The 26,715-nt window shown below is 46.5% G+C and overlaps 1 protein-coding gene across 6 annotated transcripts in view; it reads left to right on the forward strand.

Moving 5' to 3' along the window:
• The window catches only part of LOC120065712 (calcium-dependent secretion activator 1), a 188,854-nt gene that overhangs the window by 96,186 nt on the left and 65,953 nt on the right, over positions 1-26,715 (forward strand). For all 6 annotated transcript variants that reach the window (XM_039016794.1, XM_039016791.1, XM_039016793.1 and 3 more), the window contains exons 7-11: positions 4,832-4,943; positions 5,161-5,300; positions 7,231-7,297; positions 11,469-11,577; positions 23,891-24,103. In XM_039016794.1, the coding sequence (XP_038872722.1) occupies positions 4,832-4,943; positions 5,161-5,300; positions 7,231-7,297; positions 11,469-11,577; positions 23,891-24,103 (641 nt within the window). The remainder of the gene's footprint in view (positions 1-4,831; positions 4,944-5,160; positions 5,301-7,230; positions 7,298-11,468; positions 11,578-23,890; positions 24,104-26,715) is intronic.

Raw genomic sequence — 26,715 nt, forward strand, 5'->3', positions numbered from 1 at the left:
GGATTACTAAATCCTTATCCCTATTCGGAGGATCAGAATCTGTTTTCAGTTTTGAAAAACCCAGTGCTATCATTTAATCCTATCCGATTGCCGAAATCCAATAAGACAACTTTTGAAAAACTGGGCCCAGGGCATATACTGTATACAGGAAATATGTAGAAGAATAAAAACAAATGGACAGATATCATTGAGAAGAGACCTTTGTTTCCCTATTCGCCGGTATCTATTTAACCAGTTGCTTGCACCTCTTACGAACAACAGGTGTGTCTTCTCCTAATGAATTTGTACAGCATTGATGAAGGCATTTGTTTATCACTTTTTTATCACTTTGCACTAACATCTTTTCTTATTCTTTCGAGCATGGATGAAATGATGTTGGCCTCCTTGGTTTTTCCTTTTCATGGTTTGAGTGAAAGTACCTACATATTTCTGCAAGCTCTTAGACTGCCATCTACAGGTGGTATGTAAAAACAGAATTACCAGGCTTTGGACAGCTACTTTGCTTAAAACACATATTTACAGACATTTAATTGTATGTAAATGTATGCTGTTAAATACTACACAATTAAAACCATCTGGAGAATATTCAATTTGTTCTGTTTAAATCCATGCAATATTACGCTTCTCTGTAATTTATTATATTAAATTATCTTTTCCCTCTCAATTGGTGTCAATATTGCAGAGTCGGCACTCTGCCAGTGCAATCTGCTCTGACAAGACAAACAGAGGAAAAACCCCAGGGAAATAGATTGCAGTATTTTCTCCATGACTCATACATAGGCTAGTACCACTAGAGTGTTGTTGTTGTTGACTTGGAACGTGTGCATGTGTGACAGGCCGTTCTGTGGTGAGTCAACTGGTGAGCCCTTACACACTACTCCACACACTACTCTATAGTGGCAGAGCCCAATGTATTATTACACATGACTCACAGGGCTCATGATTCAGAAGCATTGTAACACTGTGTGACAAAGTGTTCCCTGCCAAGGCAGTGGCTACTGGGCTGGAGGGATGTGGGTCATGTTGATGGAAAGCAGCAATTCAACAGATGCTGGACATCAAGCCTGATAGGTTGTTGTTAATGGGTCATAATGGGGCTGCTTTCAGGGCGTTGGTGGGATCTGTCATGGATACTGTGTTTCATTTAGAGCAGGTCATTTTATACCATGCAAAATGATTGAAATACGTACAGTTTAAGTGCGGAGAGAGGTCGATGGAGAGGGTGAAAGAGTGAGATGGACAGACTAGTCTTCATTCTGCCGTATCAGTGCTCCCCCACCGCAGGCAGAGAGAACTGTAGTGTATATATATTATTGTATAGTAGTTAAACCTTACAAATGAATACTCACTCTGTGGAGCTGTCACATCTGGGAAATGCTTCATGGATGGTAGCCGCTGTGTGTTGTGAGAGCAAAATTGCAAGATTATGTTATACTGTATTTGCATCAAATTGTTGTTTTATGCAACAGAATAAGGGTTGTTAGAACACTCATCTGTGTGTGTTCTACTGAGGATGGGCCTCTGGGAGATTTAACACTGACAGAAGATTTACGATGTCTTTGGGTGATAAACCTAAAGAGACCGCATTCCATAGCATGAGTTAATGTTTCCGTTCTATAAGGTACCAGGGAGAGATGACTCTGGGACCAGACCCTGGTCTCTACACAATGAGAACAGTTTTTACAGCAGATACTGTTTGCTGTGAATTATAAGTACCTTTCATACAAATCTTAACCTTGTGACCCATTCCATACATCTGTTGTTTGTCATGAAGACTGAAGGGGGTGTATCTTTGCTATTAAAGGCCATGGTATATTTTGTCGTTGAGCTCTCAACGAATCAACTAGGGGGGGGGGGTTCATTGACAAGCTCCATTACTGCAGTAATTAAATAATAAAGTTGGATTGTTTTGAAGAAATGTAAAAGTATCTCCTTTTGATTGCAATAATTCCACGACAGTGTACAATACTTAAGTGCAAAACTTATAATATTTTTCACAGATAAGAGACCACATAGAAATGTGATGCAGCACATCAGTGAGAAGTGACACACACAGGGGAAACACCTAACAGCTCAGAGATAGTCCACAGTAGGTTGTGGTGCATCCCAAAAGCATACTGAATGATATTGGAATGATGAAATTGCGGTTGTGGTGTCAAGATGTCATGGTTTCCCCTGTGCTATCTCTCCATCACAGAGTGAATGTATTCTGAATACACTGGGTTTGTCATACATGCACACACACACACACACACGCACCAATATTACACTCACAAAGTTCCAAAATGTCACGCTCTGACCTTAGATATCTCTGTTTTCTTTATATTTTGGTTAGGTCAGGGTGTGACGAGGGTGGGTATGCTAGTTTTTGTATTGTCTAGGGTTTTTGTATGTCTAGGGGTTTTGTAGGTCTAGGTATTTGTATGTCTATGGTGGCCTGATATGGTTCCCAATCAGAGGCAGCTGTTTATCGTTGTCTCTGATTGGGGATCATATTTAGGTAGCCATTTTCCCTTTTGTGTTCGTGGGTTCTTGTTCTATGTTTAGTTGCCTGTCTGCATTATTCATATTAGCTTCACGGTTCGTTTTGTTGTTTTGTTAGTTTGTTCAGTGTTCATTCTTTAATAAAATAATCTTTTATTATTATTTTTTTTTCTATCTTTTCATTCTTTAATAAATATAGAATGTACGCATACAACGCTGCGTCTTGGTCCGATTCATACGACGAACGTGACACAAAATAATAAAGACATATCAAATGTCATATTGTGTATATATACAGTGTTGTAATGATGTGCAAATAGTTAAAGTACAAAAGGGAAAATAAATAAACGTAAATATAGGCTGTATTTACAATGGTGTTTGTTCTTAATTGGCTGCCATTTTCTTGTGGCAACAGGTCACACATCTTGCTGCTATGATTGCACACTGTGGTATGTCACCCAATAGATATGGAAGTTTATCAAAATTGGATTTGTTTTCAAATTATTTTGGGGTCTGTGTAATCTAAGGGAAATATATGTCTCCAAATGGTCATACATTTGGCAGGAGGTTAGGAAGTGCAGCTCAGTTTCCACCTCATTCTGGGGGCAGTGTGCACATAAGACCCTCACAAACTTCTACAGATGCACAATTGAGAGCATCCTGATGGGCTGTATCACCGCCTGGTACAGCAGTGATTCCTGCACCGTCCGCAACTACAGGAATCTCCAGAGGGTGGTGCAGTCAGCCCAACGCATCAATGGGGGCATACTGCCTGCCCTCCAGGATATCTACAGCACCCAGTGTCACAAGACGACCAAGAAGATCAGCAAGGACCTCCGCCACCCAAGCCACGACCTGTTCACCCCACTAGAAGGCGGAGCCAGTACAGGTGCATCAAAGCTGGGACCGAGAGACTGAAAAACAGTTTTTATCTCCAGGCCATCAGACTGTTAAATAGTCACCTACAGCCTTGCTCCGCCCAGTACCCTGCCCTGAACTTTAGTCACTGTTTCTAGCCGGCTACCACCTGGTTAGTCGACCCTGCACCTTAGAGATGTACTGTAGAAAGTAATTGAACACTGGTCACTTTAATAATGTTTACATACTGTTTTACCCACTTTATATGTATATACTGTATTCTAGTCAAGGCTCATCCTATATAACTACTGCTGTACAACTTTTCTATTCATATTTAGTCTATACACACTATCATAAGCATTTTCCTACACCCACAATAACAAATGCAAAATATATGTGTACACAACCAATAATATTTGTGACCGACCGCCTTGATTCGGTCTTATGTAGCAAAATTTGAAATAGTGTTTTTTACATTGGATAAAAGCAGAGAAACAGAGCTACAAAATGCCATATCATACACTGCATTTGAGGAACAATTGGAAAGTAATTCTGCTTTGAAAGTTGATAAACTTGTTACCTCACTTTTGAGAAAATGGCCTTTGAATGTTCGCTAGGTAACTAGCTAAACAATGGACCATAATCCCAACTCATGATGTTACAACCCTGCATGAATCTGCAGGTAGCTAACCAACCAAGTCCAATGTTAGCTAGCTAACATTAAGCTATATCTAGCCAAGCAAATGGCTCTGAGATACGAATAAAAAGATCATACACGTAACGTTAGCTAGTGAGCCAGCCAGCTAACGTTAGCTAGCTAACAGTACACTTTAACTTGAAATGAAACCACTTTCTGTAGCTAGACTATCATGGATGGACGCTTCTCCTGTCATGAATGCCATGGTTGCCCTTAGTTTGAAGATGTAATCCAGAGATGTGTTTTCTCCATCTCCTTAGATATATACATGTATTCCACTGATTTCAAAACTCGGTCCTCCAGAAAGTGGAGAGCAACACTTGTAGTTTTACAACGCAATACATATTTTTTTTAAAGCCGCGTTAGACAGGATTACCTACACATACTGACCAGCTCAAATAGACAGAAGCGTACTATATGGCAGACCAATCCAAACTCATCTTTCGGCATGTCCAGCCCACTCATTATCTCAGCCAATCATGGCTAACAGGAAGGTTGCTCACTTTTTCTGTATCTAAATCAACTAGGTTCGTATTTTAGCAATTTTATTAGTATTTACAGATGGCATACAAGTTTGTTATTAAGGCACATGAAAGTTCACATGTTCGAGAAGGCATTTCATGCCAAAAAACGCATTTTGATTTTTTTTTAAAGTTTACATTCAAACAGCTCTCTTGTGAAGTAGTGACCTTCGACATGCGCCTAGTTTCCTAAAATGGGTCACATTTGATGTGAAACAATGTCATGTCACTCTTTAACCCGTCTCACCCTATGGTCTTCTGTGTGTTTCAGCTGGGGGACCCAGGGGGACTTCACCACCACACACCCCCTGCCTGCTGTCAAGGTGAAGTTGTTCACTGAGAGCACAGGAGTCCTGGCCCTGGAGGACAAAGAGCTTGGCAGGGTAAGAGCCTACAGAACTGGAGCCAGACATAGACACAGTTAGCAACGAACTTGCTTTTCAGATTTCAAAATGGTTGCCATTGATGTGAATAGGGAGTATACATTGTTACGATCTATTACATACATTATACAAATACATATACATTGATACAACCTTACGTGGCTGTGTGTTTTATGTATGACTTGACTATAATAGATATGTGTCTTTGTGCTTCCAGGTGGTACTCCATCCGACCCCTAACAGTCCCAAACAGTCAGAACTACACAAGATGTCCGTGTCCAAAGGCTGCCCTGACAGTGACCTGAAGATCAAACTGGCCATCCGCATGGACAAGCCACAAAACATGAAGCACTGTGGGTAAGCTACATTGCGCTGAAACTCTAGATCAAATCATATCTTTCTCAGATGCAGTGATATGCTGCCATCTAGTGGGCCGACCATTAGTGCATAACACACACTTCCAGACGGCCGATCGACTGTTACCAAAGCAGGCAACCTTTATCTTTATCTTTAACCTTAAACATTAAATCTATTATCTTCAACATACATTGAACATTACTATGTAATTGGCACTGTGACATCTGACATTTTTAAATGTTCTCAAATATTGTTGTACTGCATTTATCAAGCTTACATAATGTTTGCTAAATAACAAAAGGAAGTCTTCTTCTTGAGTATTTCACCGCTTTGTTGGTGCCATTGCCTGGGATCAGTCATTAACAAAGTGCACATAGCCTCACACTAATATGTAAGACATGACCATGTTAAAGAGCACATTGAATAAGAGTAAGAATTCTGACTGTCATGAATGGATATCAAGTAAAAGGTATTGACATTCTCCTCACCCCAGATCAAATAGCAAATAATGATTGTGATTAAGCCAGTGGGGTGACAGGTAGCCTAGTGGTTAGAGTGTGGGGCCAGTAACTGAAAGGTTGCTGGATCAAATCCTCGAGCAGACAAGGTAAAAATCTGTCGTTCTGCTCCTGAACAAGGCAGTTAACCCACTGTTCCTAGGCCGTCATTGTAAATAAGAATTTGTTCTTAACTGACTTGCCTAGTTAAATATATATTTTTTAATAATGGCTATTGATGTAAGTGATGTGACAGCACCAACTCAGAGACATAAGGAAACGTTAACGTCAAACTTCCTCCCTCCTCCGATCTCCTCCACTGTGTGTGTGTGTCCTGCTCTATGGGGGAAGCCCAGTGTCTGGGCTTTAAGGAGCGCCGCCTGTCCCCCTCGTTCACTCTCCTCCATATGCTTCCTGTACAGGGCCTGTGAGGTCTGATGTGATGCTGGGGTGGCCCTGCAGTAGCCTGTGTTTGGGTCTTATGCTTCCTGTACCTGCCTCTGCCTGTACCAGCCTCAGCCCCCTTTCCCGCTGCTCCTTTGGCACTAGTTTATTCAGAGAGAGAAGCCCTGATGTCCCTAAACTAACCAGGGGGATACACAGACAGAGGCAGGCAAGCCAGGGTACCCCTCGCCCGGCCAGGGGGATACACCGACAGAGGCAGGCAAGCCAGGGTACCCCTAGCCCAGCCAGGGGGAGGAGCGGACAGAGGCAGTCAGAGCTGGGGTCCTCACCCTCAGATGTTCATTTCTTCTTCATGCTCTGATCTCTTCACAACACAACAAGATACACAGCAACACAACACTCATTCTGCACTCCCACAGACTCAAGACTGATAGAAGTTTTAAAAAACTCAAATGTATGCACATACTACTTTCTGTAAGTCACTCTGGATAAGAATGCCTGCTAAATGACTACAATGTAAATCTAATGATAGCACTCAACAAACCAGAGTACAGTCATCATACCCACATGTAGGGACGTCCACTGGCTCATACTGGAGCTGGAGTTCTGGATGTCACTCCCATCCCTGAACCATGTTCTGCACTGAATTAAGTTAAAATCAGAAAACAGTTAATTTTCCACTTTCACAAACCTAACCTTTCACAAACAGAAAATTGGTCATTCTAGCTCTAAACCCTTTTCACAGTAAAAGGTAGCAGTAACAACTTTTTACCATAAGAGGTCAGCAGAGACCTTGTACTGTAACACATATATCTCTGCTATTGTTCGCCAATTGCCATTCACTCAAGGTGTTGTATATATTGCTCATTATAATGTAAAAGGAAAAATGTATATGCTTTTTCAGCATGCCACCTCTCTATGAAATAATGATGCAACGCAAGGTTTAATATTGTAAAGCAGCCTCTGTAGAAAGGCCATCCACCATAGACTACACAACTTGTTACTAAACCATTGCTTTGTTTACTTAGGTACCTATGGGCTATTGGTAAAAATGTGTGGAAGAGATGGAAGAAGAGATTCTTTGTCTTGGTGCAGGTAAGAACAAAAGACCACGAAAGAAACCATGGTCAGCACTAATCCAATAAGTAAGATGTTATGTTTTTGATCTGTCATGCTTTGGTACGTGCCTTCCTCTAGTTGACTGGGGTGCTGAAGGTTTAAGCCAGTTCTTGTCAGGAGCTTTTGTAGCTGTAGCAGCCATTTTCTGTCTGGCCTCATTTGGAGAAGCACACTTTCTCCTCTGTGTTTGGGAGGATATGTCTCAGAGCGAGGAGTTGACAGGCGATTGACAAACCAGAGTGTACGCTGGCTGGCCTAGCACTCGCAGCTACAAGACCCACGGAATGCTCGTCTCGCTCGCTCCCAGCTGTACATACAGTGTGTGTGTGTGTGTGTGTGTGTGTGTGTGTGTGTGTGTGTGTGTGTGTGTGTGTGTGTGTGTGTGTGTGTGTGTGTGTGTGTGTGTGTGTGTGTGTGTGTGTGTGTCATGTGCAAGTCTGTTTCTCAGAGAGACCGATAGCTTTTATGTTTGTGTATAATTTCATTTGTAAATCTTTTACTTTTTCTTGTCTCTTCTGTTTTGGTTATGTTAAGTCGCGTGTAAGTATTCAAGACATTCAATACTCTATTGGTGTTATGATGGACTCAAATGTATTGTTCTTCAGAATTGGCAAAATTATTATATTTTCAAAGTGAAGGGCAAATACGTTTAGTTCGCTTTACCATCAATATAGTATGTCCCCTTTGTTTCTTGGTGTTGCCTGAAAATACAAAATTCAGCAGTGAAGTAGTACAAAACTGTACGTGTTGATTCATAGTCTATGAAAAGACAACAGTGTGCAACTTCAGCTGGTTGAGGAGATATGTCCAATAGAAATGTTAGAATTTATTTCTGAGTTTGTTGTGAGTTAGCTGTGTTAACTACTGTGGATGTGATTCACCAACAGCACTCTGTGATGTTCAACCCTCCTTCTCTGAAATAACAAAACGCAAACTCACATGCGCTGTCTGCCGAATGTGGCACACACACACACACACACACACACACACACACACACACACACACACACACACACACACACACACACACACACACACACACACACACACACACACACACACACACACACACACACACAAACTTTCTGAATTTAATTTGACTGACATTTGTCATGATACTCATAAATAGCACAGTTTACACTGGGGGGTATTTATTTCAGTGTCAGAAGATTCGTTTCCTGTTGAATTATTCATGAGTTGTTAATTACATGGAGTGAGTAGATCATTTACAGTGCTAGGTGATGGACGCTGGCACCACCCATGGCAGCGACACACCAACAACACGTCAGGTACACGTAAACAGAATTCTACAGGTGTAAAGCTGTCATTACACACCCTGTAAACACGTTACGTGTGCCAGAGAAAAAAAGAACGAGTCAGGGGTTGAACATCCCATGAGATGGCTATCGTGACGGCTCATGCCATGTAACCCTCTCACTATTCCTGTGTGATAAAGTAAGTCCCCTTTCTCTGTTCATACCCAGTGAAAGTGGAAAGCGTCAGTATCAAAGGCATCAACCTCAGCTGAACCGAGCGAGTCCCATCACGAGAGGCGAAAATGCCACTCTAAACCTGTGAAACTGTGTTTTGTCTTAATTGAGTCGAGGGATCACAATTAAGCGGCTTGCTCCCCAAACCAAGCTCTCGCCAGACCCCTCCTACCCCCACCCCGCTCAGATAGAGTTCATCCTGCCTGTAGTGGTATCTGGCTAGTTGAATGCCCTGACAGGTCACTGCTCAACAGAACAGATTGGAGCCATAAACCACATGTTTATGATGCAAAGTGAAGTGTAATTATTCAGCAGTCTGGAGGCTGTCCTCGAAGACAGACAGAAGCAGCCACTCTCTCATTCTGCACCCTACCACACTATCCTTCTTTTTCTCTCCCCCTTCTCTCACTCACTCCTTTCTATTTTCTTCTCTGTTCACTCACTCACTTTGTTCTCTCTCTCTCTGATGATATGTGCTGGCTTTGGAGTGAAGTGTTAAGCATTTCCGTATGACAACTGGGGGGGCTATCATGTTCAAGAGTTTCCTCAGTGACATACTGGCAAACAACCACATTGATCGCTGGCCTGTTCTCCAGCCCCACCCCACCCCCATCACACAATCCAATTTATAGACTCAACCAGTGGTGTAAAAAGTACCCAATTGTCATACTTGAGTAAAAATAAAGATACCTTAATTAATAGAAAATAAATCAGTAAAAGTGAACGTCACTCAGTAAAATCCTACTTGAGTAAAAGTCTAAAAGTATTTGGTTATAAATATACATCATTATCAAAAGTAAATGTAATTGCTAAAATATACTTAAGTAGCAAAAGTGAAAGTATAAATAATTTCAAATTCATTATTAAGCCAACCATGTTTAGTTTTTTTACGGATAACCAGGGACACGCTCCAACACTCAGGCATAATTTACAAACAAAGCATGTGTTTAGTGAGTCCGCCAGATCAGAGGCAGTAGGGATAACCAGGGATGTTATCTTGATAAGGGTGTGAATTAGACCATATTCCTGTCCTGCTAAGCATTCAAAATGTGCTTTTGGTTGCCAGGGAAAATGTATGGAGTAAAAAGTACATCATTTTCTTTAGGAATGTACTGAAGTAAAAGTTGTCAAAAATATAAATAGTAAAGTAATGTACAGATACCCCAAAAAACGACTCAAGTAGTACTTGAATGTATTTTTACTTAAGTACTTTACACCACTGCTCTCAACAATAACAAGGTTATTTAAAAGAGCAAAGCATGTAGGGTAATCAGGGAGCGAAGTCATTTAGAATCCTTTAACCATCAGTTTGACAGCAGGTCAGCCAGCCTTAAGGCCCATAGAGTCTTGCTCTGTCTCTGTCTGTGTGTTTGTCTCGCCTGGCCCTGACAGGTCCAAACTTTAGCAGGCAGAGGAATGTGAGGCTGAAGTGGGTTGAGAGAGAGGCAGGCGAGGGAGTGGGAAGGAGATGGGGAGTTCTGATGTGCCCCAGGGACGTCCCGAAGGCAAGGGGGCACCGTGGAGCTGGGTAGTGGCACCGGCGGCCCAGCAAGTTCCACCCGGGGCCTCATCAGAGCCCTGACAGTGAATCTCTGTTGTCACACAGAGGCAGGCTGCAGCCAGTGAGAGCTGCCACTTGCAGCAGAGGTGACAATAGCGTGGTACTGGCTGAGATCCTTGGGTTGCCTTGACATGACTGGCACCTAGCAGTCGGGCTCCTATCTCTTGTGACAGGGTGTCACTACCACACTCGTCTGTCCTCACTGAGTGACAGAGTCAGGGCCACAACCCCGCCCTGGCAACGGCGCCGGCAACAGCACCCTGCCTGCCCACCCTCGCTCTCTGATTCTCTCCCACCTCTCTCTCTCTCTCTATCTCTCTCAATCTCTCTCTCTGTGTGTCTGTCCTTGTCAGTAGCAGAATAAGCCTGCTTATCACTGTATCAGTGCTGGATAGATACACACTCACACTCAAGCACACACATACTCTCTCTCATCAACATAAGTTACTTTTACCAGCTCCCCCTCTCCCCTGGATCGGCCACTTCATTCATCTAATTATAATGTGATTATCCCAGTATACTCACACACACTCACACACACATTACTGACTAGATGTTCAAGAGTGGGCAACACAGCTGTCATTTCCATTCTCTCACTATTGCACACACACACACACACACACACACACACACACACACACACACACACACACACACACACACACACACACACACAGATTGTTTTCCCATATGCCAGCATCTGGTCACCATTTATGCCTGGTGATTGGCTCATTAACCCTTGTGTGACCATCTCTCCCGGTTGGTTATCACAAACAAGGTGTCCAAGGCCTGGGTTAGGGAACATGACGTTATATTTGAGATCAAGGTTACAGTGGTAAGTAGAACTGATGGTAAAAGAGCTTTACAGTGGTAAAAGAGCTTTCTTTCAGTCTGTTATTTACCTGGTATACTAAAATGGTAGTTACATAGTAATTACTAGGCACTTTAACAATGTTATGTCATTTTGGTCTGTAAGTCCTAGTACCCGTATTAATATGCGTTACCTTGAGAAATACCAGGTAAATAGCAGCTGGAATAGCACCATGAGATAACAGTATATAATTAGTAGCCCTCTGTTCCTTCCCCTGTGATGCAGGTGAGCCAGTACACCTTTGCCATGTGCAGCTACAGAGAGAAGAAAGCAGAGCCTGTGGAGCTGCTCCAACTGGACGGCTACACTGTAGACTACACCGACCCTCAGCCAGGTACAGTAATACACCACACACACACCGACCCTCAGCCAGGTACAGTAATACACCACACACACACCGACCCTCAGCCAGATACAGTAACATACCACACACACACCGACCCTCAGCCAGGTACAGTAATACACCACACACACACCGACCCTCAGCAAGGTACAGTAACACACCACACACACACCGACCCTCAGCCAGATACAGTAACATACCACACACACACCGACCCTCAGCCAGGTACAGTAACACACCACACACACACCGACCCTCAGCCAGGTACAGTAATACACCACACACACACCGACCCTCAGCCAGATACAGTAACATACCACACACACACCGACCCTCAGCCAGGTACAGTAATACACCACACAGTCACACACACCGACCCTCAGCCAGGTACAGTAACACACCACACACACACACCGACCCTCAGCCAGGTACAGTAACACACCACACACACACCGACCCTCAGCCAGGTACAGTAACACACCACACACACACACCGAAATTCAGCCAGGTACAGTAACACACCACACACACACACCAACCCTCAGCCAGGTACAGTAATACACCACACACACACTGACCCTCAGCCAGGTACAGTATCACACCACACACACACACACACACACACCGACCCTCAGCTAGGTACAGTAATACACCACACACACACCGACCCTCAGCTAGGTACAGTATCACACCACACACACACACACACACACACACACACACACACACACACACACACACACACACACACACACACACACACACACACACACACCGACCCTCAGCCAGGAACAGTAACACACCACACACACACTGACCCTCAGCCAGGTACAGTAACACACCACACACACACCGACCCTCAGCCAGGTACAGTATCACACCACACACACACACACACACCGACCCTCAGCCAGGTACTGTAATACACCACACACACACCGACCCTCAGCCAGGTACAGTAACACACACCACACACACACCGACCCTCAGCCATGTACAGTAACACACAACACACAGACACCGACCCTAAGCCAGGTACAGTAATACACCACACACACACTGACCCTCAGCCAGGTACAGTAATACACCACACACAAACACCAACCCTCAGCAAGGTACAGTAACACACCACACACACACACCGACCCTCAGCCAGGTACAGTAACACACCACACACACACACCGACCCTCAGCCAGGTACAGTAATACACCACACACACACACCGACCCTCATCAACGTACAGTAATACACCACACACACACACCAACCCTCAGCCAGGTACAGTAACACACCACACACACACACACACACACACCGACCCCCAGCCAGGTACAGTAACACAGCACACACATACACACACCGACCCTCAGCCAGGTACAGTAACACACCACACACACACCAACCCTCAGCCAGGTACAGTAATACACCACACACACACCGACCCTCAGCCAGATACAGTAACATATCACACACACACCGACCCTCAGCCAGGTACAGTAACACACCACACACACACTCACCCTCAGCCAGGTACAGTAATACACAACACACACACCGACCCTCAGCCAGATACAGTAACATACCACACACACACCGACCCTCAGCCAGGTACAGTAATACACCACACAGTCACACACACCGACCCTCAGCCAGGTACAGTAACACACCACACACACACCAACCCTCAGCCAGGTACAGTAACACACCATACACAGACACTCACCGACCCTCAGCCAGGTACAGTAACACACCACACACACACCGACCCTCAGCCAGGTACAGTAACACACCACACACACACACCGACACTCAGCCAGGTACAGTAACACACCACACACACACACTAACCCTCAGCCAGGTACAGTAATACACCACACACACACTGACCCTCCGCCAGGTACAGTATCACACCACACTCACACACACACCGACCCTCAGCCAGGTACAGTAATACACCACACACACACCGACCCTCAGCCAGGTACAGTAATACACCACACACGCACACCGACCCTCAGCTAGGTACAGTATCACACCACACACACACACACAGACCGACCCTCAGCCAGGAACAGTAACACACCACACAGAAACACCGACCCTCAGCCAGGTACAGTAATACACCACACACACACCGACCCTCAGCCAGATACAGTAACATACCACACACAAACCGACCCTCAGCCAGGTACAGTAATACACCACACAGTCACACACACCGACCCTCAGCCAGGTACAGTAACATACCACACACACACCGACCCTCAGCCAGGTACAGTAACACACCATACACAGACACTCACCGACCCTCAGCCAGGTACAGTAACACACCACACACACACCGACCCTCAGCCAGGTACAGTAACACACCACACACACACACCGACACTCAGCCAGGTACAGTAACACACCACACATACACACCAACCCTCAGCCAGGTACAGTAATACACCACACACACACTGACCCTCAGCCAGGTACAGTATCACACCACACTCACACACACACCGACCCTCAGCCAGGTACAGTAATACACCACACACACACCGACCCTCAGCCAGGTACAGTAATACACCACACACGCACACCGACCCTCAGCTAGGTACAGTATCACACCACACACACACACACAGACCGACCCTCAGCCAGGAACAGTAACACACCACACACACACACCAACCCTCAGCCAGGTACAGTAACACACCACACACACACACACCGACCCTCAGCCAGGTACAGTAACACACCACACACACACTGACCCTCAGCCAGGTACAGTAACACACCACACACACACCGACCCTCAGCCAGGTACAGTAACACACCACACACACACACCGACACTCAGCCAGGTACAGTAACACACCACACACACACTAACCCTCAGCCAGGTACAGTAATACATCACACACAGACTGACCCTCCGCCAGGTACAGTATCACACCACACACACACACACCGACCCTCAGCCAGGTACAGTAATACACCACACACACACCGACCCTCAGCCAGGTACAGTAACACACCACAAACACACACCGGCCCTCAGCCATGTACAGTAACACACAACACACACACACCGACCCTCAGCCAGGTACAGTAACACACCACACACACACTGACCCTCAGCCAGGTACAGTAACACACCACACACACACACCGACCCTCAGCCAGGTACACTAACACACCACACACACACACACCGACCCTCAGCCAGGTACACTGATACACCACACACACACACAGCAACCCTCAACCAGGTACAGTAACACACCACACACACACACACCAACCCTCAGCCAGGTACAGTAACACACCACACACACACACACACATACACACACCGACCCCCAGCCAGGTACAGTAACACAGCACACACACACACCGACCCTCAGCCAGGTACAGTAACACACAACACACACACACACACACACACACACACACCGATCCTCAGCCAGGTACAGTAATACACCACACACACACAGACCCTCATCCTGGTACAGTATCACACCACACACACACACACACACACACCGACCCTCAGCCAGGTACTGTAATACACCACACACACACCGACCCTCAGCCAGGTACAGTAACACACACCACACACACACCGACCCTCAGCCAGGTACAGTAACACACAACACACACACACACACACACACACACACACACACACACACACACCGACCCTCAGCCAGGTACAGGTACACACACACACACACACACACACACACACACACACACACACACACACACACACACACACACACACACACACACACACACACACACACACACACACACACACACACACACATACCGACCCTCAACCAGATACAGTAATACACCACACACACACACACCAACCCTCAGCCAGGTACAGTAACACACCACACACACCGACCCTCAGCCAGGTACAGTAATACACTACACACACACACCGACCCTCAGCCAGGTACAGTAATACACTACACACACACACCGACCCTCAGCCAGGTACAGTAACACACACCACACACACACCGGCCCTCAGCCAGGTACAGTAACACACCACAGACACCGACCCTCACCCTGGTACAGTAACACACCACACACACACACACACACTGACCCTAAGCCAGGTACAGTAACACACCCCACACGCACACACCAACCCTCAGCCATGTACAGTAACACACCACACACACACACATCGACCCTCAGCCAGGTATAGTAAAAGACCACACACACTCACACACACACACGCACACACACCGACCTTCAGCCAGGTACAGTAATACACCACACACACACCGACCCTCAGCCAGGTACTGTAATACACCACACACACACCGACCCTCATCCTAGTACAGTAACACACACCACACACACACACCGACCCTCAGCCAGGTACAGTAATACACCACGTACACACACCGACCTTCAGCCAGGTACGGTCACACACACATATTGACCCTCAGTCAGGTACAGTAATACAACACACAAACACACTGACCCTCAGCCAGATACAGTAATACACCACACACACACACACACCGACCCTCAGCCAGGTACAGTATTACACCACACACACACCGACCATCAGCCAGGTACAGTAACGCACCACACACACACACCGGCCCTCAGCCAGGTACAGTAACACACCACACACACACCGACCCTCAGCCAGGTACAGTAATACACCACACACAGATACACACACACCCTCAGCCAGGTACTGTAGCACACACACACACCGACCCGCAGCCAGGTACAGTAACACACCACACACACACACTGACCCTCAGCCATGTACAGTAATACACCACACACACACACACACACACCGACGCTCAGCCAGGTACAGTATCAAACCACACACACTCACACACACACCAACCCTCAGCCAGGTACAGTAATACACCACACACACACCGACCCTCAGCCAGGTACAGTAATACACCACACACGCACACCGACCCTCAGCTAGGTACAGTATCACACCACACACACACACACAGACACAAACACACACACACACACACACACACACACACACACACACACACACACACACACACACACACACACACACACCGACCCTCAACCAGATACAGTAATACACCACACACACACACACCAACCCTCAGCCAGGTACAGTAACACACCACACACACCGACCCTCAGCCAGGTACATTAATACACTACACACACACACCGACCCTCAGCCAGGTACAGTAATACACTGCACACACACACCGACCCTCAGCCAGGTACAGTAACACACACCACACACACACCGGCCCTCAGCCAGGTACAGTAACACACCACACACACCGACCCTCACCCTGGTACAGTAACACACCACACACACACACACACTTACCCTAAGCCAGGTACAGTAACACACCCCACACGCACACACCAACCCTCAGCCATGTACAGTAACACACCACACACACACACATCGACCCTCAGCCAGGTATAGTAAAAGACCACACACACTCACACACACACACGCACACACACCGACCTTCAGCCAGGTACAGTAATACACCACACACACACCGACCCTCAGCCAGGTACTGTAATACACCACACACACACCCACCCTCATCCTAGTACAGTAACACACACCACACACACACACCGACCCTCAGCCAGGTACAGTAATACACCACGTACACACACCGACCTTCAGCCAGGTACGGTCACACACACATATTGACCCTCAGTCAGGTACAGTAATACACCACACAAACACACTGACCCTCAGCCAGGTACAGTAATACACCACACTCACACACACACCGACCCTCAGCCAGGTACAGTATTACACCACACACACACCGACCATCAGCCAGGTACAGTAACGCACCACACACACACACCGGCCCTCAGCCAGGTACAGTAACACACCACACACACACCGACCCTCAGCCAGCTACAGTAATACACCACACACAGATACACACACACCGACGCTCAGCCAGGTACAGTATCACACCACACACACTCACACACACACCGACCCTCAGCCAGGTACAGTAATACACCACACACACACCGACCCTCAGCCAGGTACAGTAATACACCACACACGCACACCGACCCTCAGCTAGGTACAGTATCACACCACACACACACACACAGACCGACCCTCAGCCAGGAACAGTAACACACCACACACACACACCGACCCTCAGCCAGGTACAGTAACACACCACACACACACACCGACCCTCAGCCAGGTACAGTAACACACCACACACACACTGACCCTCAGCTAGGTACAGTAACACACCACACACACACCGACCCTCAGCCAGGTACAGTATCACACCACACACACACACACCGACCCTCAGCCAGGTACAGTAATACACCACACACACACTGACCCTCAGCCAGGTACAGTAACACACCACAAACACACACCGGCCCTCAGCCATGTACAGTAACACACAACACACACACACCGACCCTCAGCCAGGTACAGCAATACACCACACACACACTGACCCTCAGCCAGGTACAGTAATACACCACACACAAACACCAACCCTCAGCAAGGTACAGTAATAAACCACACACACACACTGACACTCAGCCAGGTACAGTAACACACCACACACACACACCGACCCTCAGCCAGGTACAGTAACACACCACACACACACACACACCGACCCTCAGCCAGGTACACTGATACACCACACACACACAGCAACCCTCAACCAGGTACAGTAACACACCACACACACACACCAACCCTCAGCCAGGTACAGTAACACACCACACACACACACACACACACACACACCGACCCCCAGCCAGGTACAGTAATACAGCACACACACACACCGACCCTCAGCCAGGTACAGTAACACACCACACACACACCAACCTTCAGCCAGGTACAGTATCACACAACACACACACACACACACACACCGATCCTCAGCCAGATACAGTAATACACCACACACACACAGACCCTCATCCTGGTACAGTAATACACCACACACACACCGACCCTCAGCCAGGTACAGGTACACACCACACACACACACACACACACACACACACACACACACACACACACACACACACACACACACACACACACACACACACACACACACACACACACCGACCCTCAACCAGATACAGTAATACACCACACACACACACACACCAACCCTCAGCCAGGTACAGTAACACACCACACACACCGACCCTCAGCCAGGTACACTAGTACACCACACACGCACAGCGACCCTCAGCCAGGTACAGTTATACACCACACACACACCGACCCTTAGCCAGGTACAGTAATACACTACACACACACACACCGACCCTCAGTCAGGTACAGTAATACACTACACACACACACCGACCCTCAGCCAGGTACAGTAACACACACCACACACACACCGGCCCTCAGCCAGGTACAGTAACACACCACACACACCGACCCTCACCCTGGTACAGTAACACACCACACACACACACACACTGACCCTAAGCCAGGTACAGTAACACACCCCACACGCACACACCGACCCTCAGCCATGTACAGTAACACACCACACACACACACATCGACCCTCAGCCAGGTATAGTAAAAGACCACACACACTCTCACACACACACACGCACACACACCGACCTTCAGCCAGGTACAGTAATACACCACACACACACCGACCCTCAGCCAGGTACTGTAATACACCACACACACACCGACCCTCATCCTAGTACAGTAACACACACCACACACACACACCGACCTTGTGTACGTACACACACCACGTACACACACCGACCTTCAGCCAGGTACGGTCACACACACATATTGACCCTCAGTCAGGTACAGTAATACACCACACAAACACACTGACCCTCAGCCAGGTACAGTAATACACCACACACACACACACCGACCCTCAGCCAGGTACAGTATTACACCACACACACACACCGACCATCAGCCAGGTACAGTAAAGCACCACACACACACACCGGCCCTCAGCCAGGTACAGTAACACACCACACACACACCGACCCTCAGCCAGGTACAGTAATACACCACACACACATACACACACACCCTCAGCCAGGTACTGTAACACATCACACACACACACACACACCGACCCGCAGCCAGGTACAGTAACACACCACACACCGACCCTCAGCCAGGTACAGTAACACACCACACACACACACACACTGACCCTCAGCCATGTACAGTAATACACCACACACACACACACACACACCGACGCTCAGCCAGGTACAGTATCACACCACACACACACACACACACACACACACACACACACCGACCCTCAGCCAGGTACAGTAACACACCAAACACACACACACACACACCCTCAGACAGGTACAGTAACACACCACACACGCACACCAACCCTCAGCCAGGTACAGTAATACACCACACACGTACACCAACCCTCCGCCAGGTACAGTAACACACCACACACACACACCAACCCTCAGCCAGGTACAGTAATACACCACACACGTACACCGACCCTCCGCCAGGTGCAGTAACATCAAATCAAATTTATTTATATAGCCCTTCTTACATCAGCTGATATCTCAAAGTGCTGTACAGAAACCCAGCCTAACACACCACACACGCACACCAACCCTCAGTCAGGTACAGTAATACACCACACACACGCACTGACCCTCAGCCAGGTACAGTAATACACCACACACACACACACCGACCCTCAGCCAGGTACAGTAACACACCACAAACACACACCGGCCCTCAGCCATGTACAGTAACACACAACACACACACACCGACCCTCAGCCAGGTACAGCAATACACCACACACACACTGACCCTCAGCCAGGTACAGTAATACACCACACACAAACACCAACCCTCAGCAAGGTACAGTAATAAACCACACACACACACTGACACTCAGCCAGGTACAGTAACACACCACACACACACACCGACCCTCAGCCAGGTACAGTAACACACCACACACACACACACCGACCCTCAGCCAGGTACACTGATACACCACACACACACAGCAACCCTCAACCAGGTACAGTAACACACCACACACACACACCAACCCTCAGCCAGGTACAGTAACACACCACACACACACACACACACACACACCGACCCCCAGCCAGGTACAGTAACACAGCACACACACACACCGACCCTCAGCCAGGTACAGTAACACACCACACACACACCAACCTTCAGCCAGGTACAGTATCACACAACACACACACACACACACACCGATCCTCAGCCAGATACAGTAATACACCACACACACACAGACCCTCATCCTGGTACAGTAATACACCACACATACACCGACCCTCAGCCAGGTACAGGTACACACCACACACACACACACACACACACACACACACACACACACACACACACACACCCTCAACCAGATACAGTAATACACCACACACACACACACACACCAACCCTCAGCCAGGTACAGTAACACACCACACACACCGACCCTCAGCCAGGTACACTAGTACACCACACACACACAGCGACCCTCAGCCAGGTACAGTAATACACTACACACACACACCGACCCTCAGTCAGGTACAGTAATACACTACACACACACACCGACCCTCAGCCAGGTACAGTAACACACACCACACACACACCGGCCCTCAGCCAGGTACAGTAACACACCACACACACCGACCCTCACCCTGGTACAGTAACACACCACACACACACACATCGACCCTCAGCCAGGTATAGTAAAAGACCACACACACTCACACACACACACGCACACACACCGACCTTCAGCCAGGTACAGTAATACACCACACACACACCGACCCTCAGCCAGGTACTGTAATACACCACACACACACCGACCCTCATCCTAGTACAGTAACACACACCACACACACACACCGACCCTCAGCCAGGTACAGTAATACACCACGTACACACACCGACCTTGTGTACGTACACACACCACGTACACACACCGACCTTCAGCCAGGTACGGTCACACACACATATTGACCCTCAGTCAGGTACAGTAATACACCACACAAACACACTGACCCTCAGCCAGGTACAGTAATACACCACACACACACACACCGACCCTCAGCCAGGTACAGTATTACACCACACACACACACCGACCATCAGCCAGGTACAGTAACGCACCACACACACACACCGTCCCTCAGCCAGGTACAGTAACACACCACACACACACCGACCCTCAGCCAGGTACAGTAATACACCACACACACATACACACACACCCTCAGCCAGGTACTGTAACACATCACACACACACACACACACACCGACCCGCAGCCAGGTACAGTAACACACCACACACCGACCCTCAGCCAGGTACAGTAACACACCACACACACACACACACTGACCCTCAGCCATGTACAGTAATACACCACACACACACACACACACACACACCGACGCTCAGCCAGGTACAGTATCACACCACACACACACACACACACACACACACCGGCCCTCAGCCAGGTACAGTAACACACCAAACACACACACACACACACCCTCAGACAGGTACAGTAACACACCACACACGCACACCAACCCTCAGCCAGGTACAGTAATACACCACACACGTACACCAACCCTCCGCCAGGTACAGTAACACACCACACACACACACCAGCCCTCAGCCAGGTACAGTAATACACCACACACGTACACCGACCCTCCGCCAGGTGCAGTAACATCAAATCAAATTTATTTATATAGCCCTTCTTACATCAGCTGATATCTCAAAGTGCTGTACAGAAACCCAGCCTAACACACCACACACGCACACCAACCCTCAGGCAGGTACAGTAATACACCACACACACGCACTGACCCTCAGCCAGGTACAGTAATACACCACACACACACACACCGACCCTCAGCCAGGTACAGTAATACACCACACACCAGTCATGGCTCTGCCATTGTACATTAATAACCAAGACGGGTAATTTGTTCTCTTGGCAATTTAGCCTGTGCAAATGGCTATCCAATTCCTTTCCTTGAGATAATTTCCACGACTCTCAACTAGTTGCATTAGTACCAGGGCCTAAATACACTACATGACCAAAAGTATGTGGACAACTGCTTGTCGAACATCTCATTCCAAAATCATGGGCATTAATATGGAGTTTTTCCTCCCTTTGCTGCTCTAACAGCCGCCACTCTTCTGGGAAGGCTTTCCACTAGATGTTGGAACATTGCTGCGGGGACTTGCTTCCATTCAGCCACAAGCATTAGTGAGGTCGGGCACTGATGTTGGGTGATTAGGCCTTGCTCGCTGTCGGCTTTCCAATTCATCCCAAAGGTATTTGATGGGGTGGAGGTCAGGGCTCTGTGCAGGCCAGTCAAGTTCTTCCACACCGATCTCAACAAACCATTTCTGAATGGATCTTGCTTTGTGAACGGAGGCATTGTCATGCTGAAACAGGAAAGGGCCTTCCCCAAACTGTTGCCACAAAGTTAGAAGCACAGGATCGTCTCTAGAATGTCATGGAATGCTATCGCGTAAAAATGTCCCTTCACTGGAACTAAGGGGCCTAGCCCGAAGCAGGAAAAACAGCCATAGACCATTATTCCTCCACCAAACTTCACAGTTGCCATTATGCGTTGGGGAAGGTGGCGTTCTCCTAGCATCTGCCAAACCGAGATTCGTCCATCGTACTGCCAGATGGTGAAGCGTAATTCATCACTCCAGGGAATGCGTTTCCACCTTCGCATTGCGCATGGTAATCTTAGGCTTGTGTGCAGCTACTTGGCTATGGAAACCCATTTCCTGAAGTTCCCGACTAACAGTTATTGTGTTGACGTTGCTTCCAGAGGCAGTTTGGAACTCGGTAGTGAGTGTTGCAAGCTTGTGTGGCTTACCACTTCATGGCTGAGGCGTTGTTGCTCCTAGATGTTTCCACTTCACAAAATCAGCACTTACAGTTGACCGGGGCAGCTCTAGCAGGGCAAACATTTTACGAACTGACTTGAACTGACAACGGTGCCACGTTGAAAGTCACTGAGCTCTTCAGTAAGGCCATTGTTTGTCTATGGAGATTGCATGGCTGTGTGCTCGATCTATACACCTGTCAGCAACGGGTGTGGCTGAAATAGCCGGATCCACTAATTTTACGGGGTGTCCACATACTTTTGTATATATGTGCTGGTATCTACCTGTAGCACTAGCCCTACAAACACTGCTAACCGTAATAATTCCTTAGGTCTTGACGGTGGGAGGACCTTCTTCAACGCAGTAAAGGAAGGTGACACTGTGATCTTTGCCAGTGATGACGAGCAGGACCGCATCCTGTGGGTCCAGGCTATGTACCGGGCCACGGGCCAGTCCCACAAGCCCATCCCCCCCACCCAGGTCCAGAAACTCAACAACAGAGCAGGCTCTGCACCTCAGCTAGACGCACCCATCTCCCAGTTCTGTAAGTGCCACCCATGTTGTGCCCACGAGGCCCACAACACTCAGAGTAGCTCTCACTGTTTCAGCTACAGTACCCAGGAAACGACCGCCCAATGTTCAATGCTGTTATGTCTAATCAAATTCAATATCTATCAAGATACGGATTTTATTGGACTCCTTTTTGAGGTAACCTCTTTTGTTGTATTTATTTCTCTCCACACAAGTGTGTATTTTAAAATGGGCAATACGCACTGTTATGGTATATATTTATTCTATAGGAATGTGTGTGTAACAGTGTATATTATGTAACCCCAAGCAACTACAGCGAAGTGTCTACATCCATCTGGAGAAGAAAGAACGCCTCTCCTCACCTCTCCTTTCAATCTGTTTCATTAATCTCTCTACTATCATCACTAAATATGTCATTTTTTTCATCAACGCTGTGTCTCTCTCTCCTATTCCATATCACATTATCTCTCACTCTCTACCTGTATCTATTCATTTCACCTTATGTCAATATTCATCTCTTTAGTTTAGCTCTTCCCCTGTGTCCTATTATACCAGTTGTTTAACAGTTTATGAGCTCTTTTCCCCACTTTCTCTCACTCTCACTCTCACACTCATGCTTTGTGTGTGTCCCTGGTCTATCCCAGCTGCTGTAGGTCAGGTCTCTGTGTCTGCTCTCTGTCTTTATGTGTCTCTGGTTTGTTCCTTCTTACCCCGCTATCTATCTCGTAGCTGGATTTAAGGGTAAGTGCTTCCCTGTTGCTGGCACAGCTCAGATAATCCACACTGATTATCTGACCAAAGCAATGTGCTCTCCTCCCTCTTCCTCTTCTGTTGTTCATTCTCTCCCTCTATTCAAATCTTTATATTATCTCTGTCTTAGACCACTTTAGAAAACTTATATACTCACTTCCATCCTCCAAGACTAAGATGCATGTCACTCTGATTTTGTTTGCTTTGCTTTGGTTAAACTGCATATTTGCCTTCTCTCGCTCTCAGCAACATAATTGAACATGAAATCCCTTCTTAGCAAAACAGACCTATTTCTAAACACCAGGACTTATAATATACCAATATGGTATCTCTTAAAAATAATTGATTTAAAAAAGGCAGAAACAGTTTTAATTACCATAATAGTAATAAAGGGTTAAGGCGGAGACAGGGCTAAAACCCACAACATAAAACTACAATGATTTGTTGATTGTCATGTTCCATACATTGCAGTAGAACTGAGGGCGTATGTTAATTCGGTGAAATGGTTGTTTTTGACAACTACTGGAGGCCTTTGTCTCTCAGCAGCTGATTACTACCATGTTAAAAGTGCCATGACATGAATTAAACAGTGTGGTCTCTGCACAATTATTCCAGGAAGCAATCAGGGAAATGTTGCTAAATAACTACGTGCTAGTTCACACTTGCAACTTTACAAATGTCTTCACTTTGGAGAAAAACAATGTAAAAAAAACACTTACTATATGTTTTGGGGGTTTAAAATAAGATCATAAAAAAATATTATAGGTAGATAAATAATCGTGTCTTTTTATTCCAGACCAATGCAATTTGGCTACACACTTCATACACATTATATAGTTTGATGTGCTTCTTCCAAATTGCGGAAAAGTCCAAATCCAATGTATGCATGCATGTAAGTCTACTAAATGTCTGCTAGATGATATTTATATACAGTGCCTTCAGAAAGTATTCACACCCCTTTTTCCAAATGTTGTTCTGTTAGCCTACATTTTAAATTGGTTAAATTGAGATTTAAGTTTTTCAAACTTTTTACAAATAAATTAAATTGAAAATCGAAAATGCCATTAGTCAATAAGTGTTCAACCCCTTTGTTATGGCAAACCTAAGTAAATTCAGGGGTAAAAAAAAATGTGCTTAACAAGTCACATAAAAAGGTGCATGCACTCACTCTGTGTGCAATAATAGGGTTTTAACATGTTTTTTTTATCATTGCCTCTGTACTCCACACATACAATTATCTGTAAGGTCCCTCAGTCGAGCAGTGAAATTCAAACACAGATTCAACAACAAAGACCAGAGAGGTTGTCCAATGCCTCACAAAGAAGGGCACCTATTGGTAGATGGGTAAAACAAATAGCAGACATTCAATTGTTATTAATTACACTTTGGATGGTGTATCAATACACCCAGTCACTACAAAGATACAGGTGTCCTTCCTAACTCAGTTGCCGAAGAGCAAAGAAACCGCTCAGAGATTTCACCTTGTGGCCAATGGTAACTTTAAAACAGTTACAGAGTTTAATGGCAGTGATAGGAGAAAACTGAGGATGGATTAACTACATTGTATTTATTCCACAATACTAACCTAATTGACAGAGTAAAAATAAAAAATTCCAAAACATGCATCCTGTTTGCAACAAGGTACTAAAGTAATACTTAAAAGAATGTGTCAAAGCAATAAACTTTTTGTCCTGAATACAAAGTGTAATTTTTGGGCAAATCCAATACAACACATTACTGAGTACCACTCTCCATATTTTCAAGCATAGTGGTGGCTGCATCATGTTATGGGTATTAACGACTGGGGAGTTTTTCAGGATAAAAAAAAATGGAATGTAGCAAAGCACAGGCAAAATCCTAAAGGAAAGTTGCTTA

Source organism: Salvelinus namaycush, chromosome 20 (assembly GCF_016432855.1).
Source record: "Salvelinus namaycush isolate Seneca chromosome 20, SaNama_1.0, whole genome shotgun sequence".
Taxonomy (NCBI): Eukaryota; Metazoa; Chordata; class Actinopteri; order Salmoniformes; family Salmonidae; genus Salvelinus; species Salvelinus namaycush.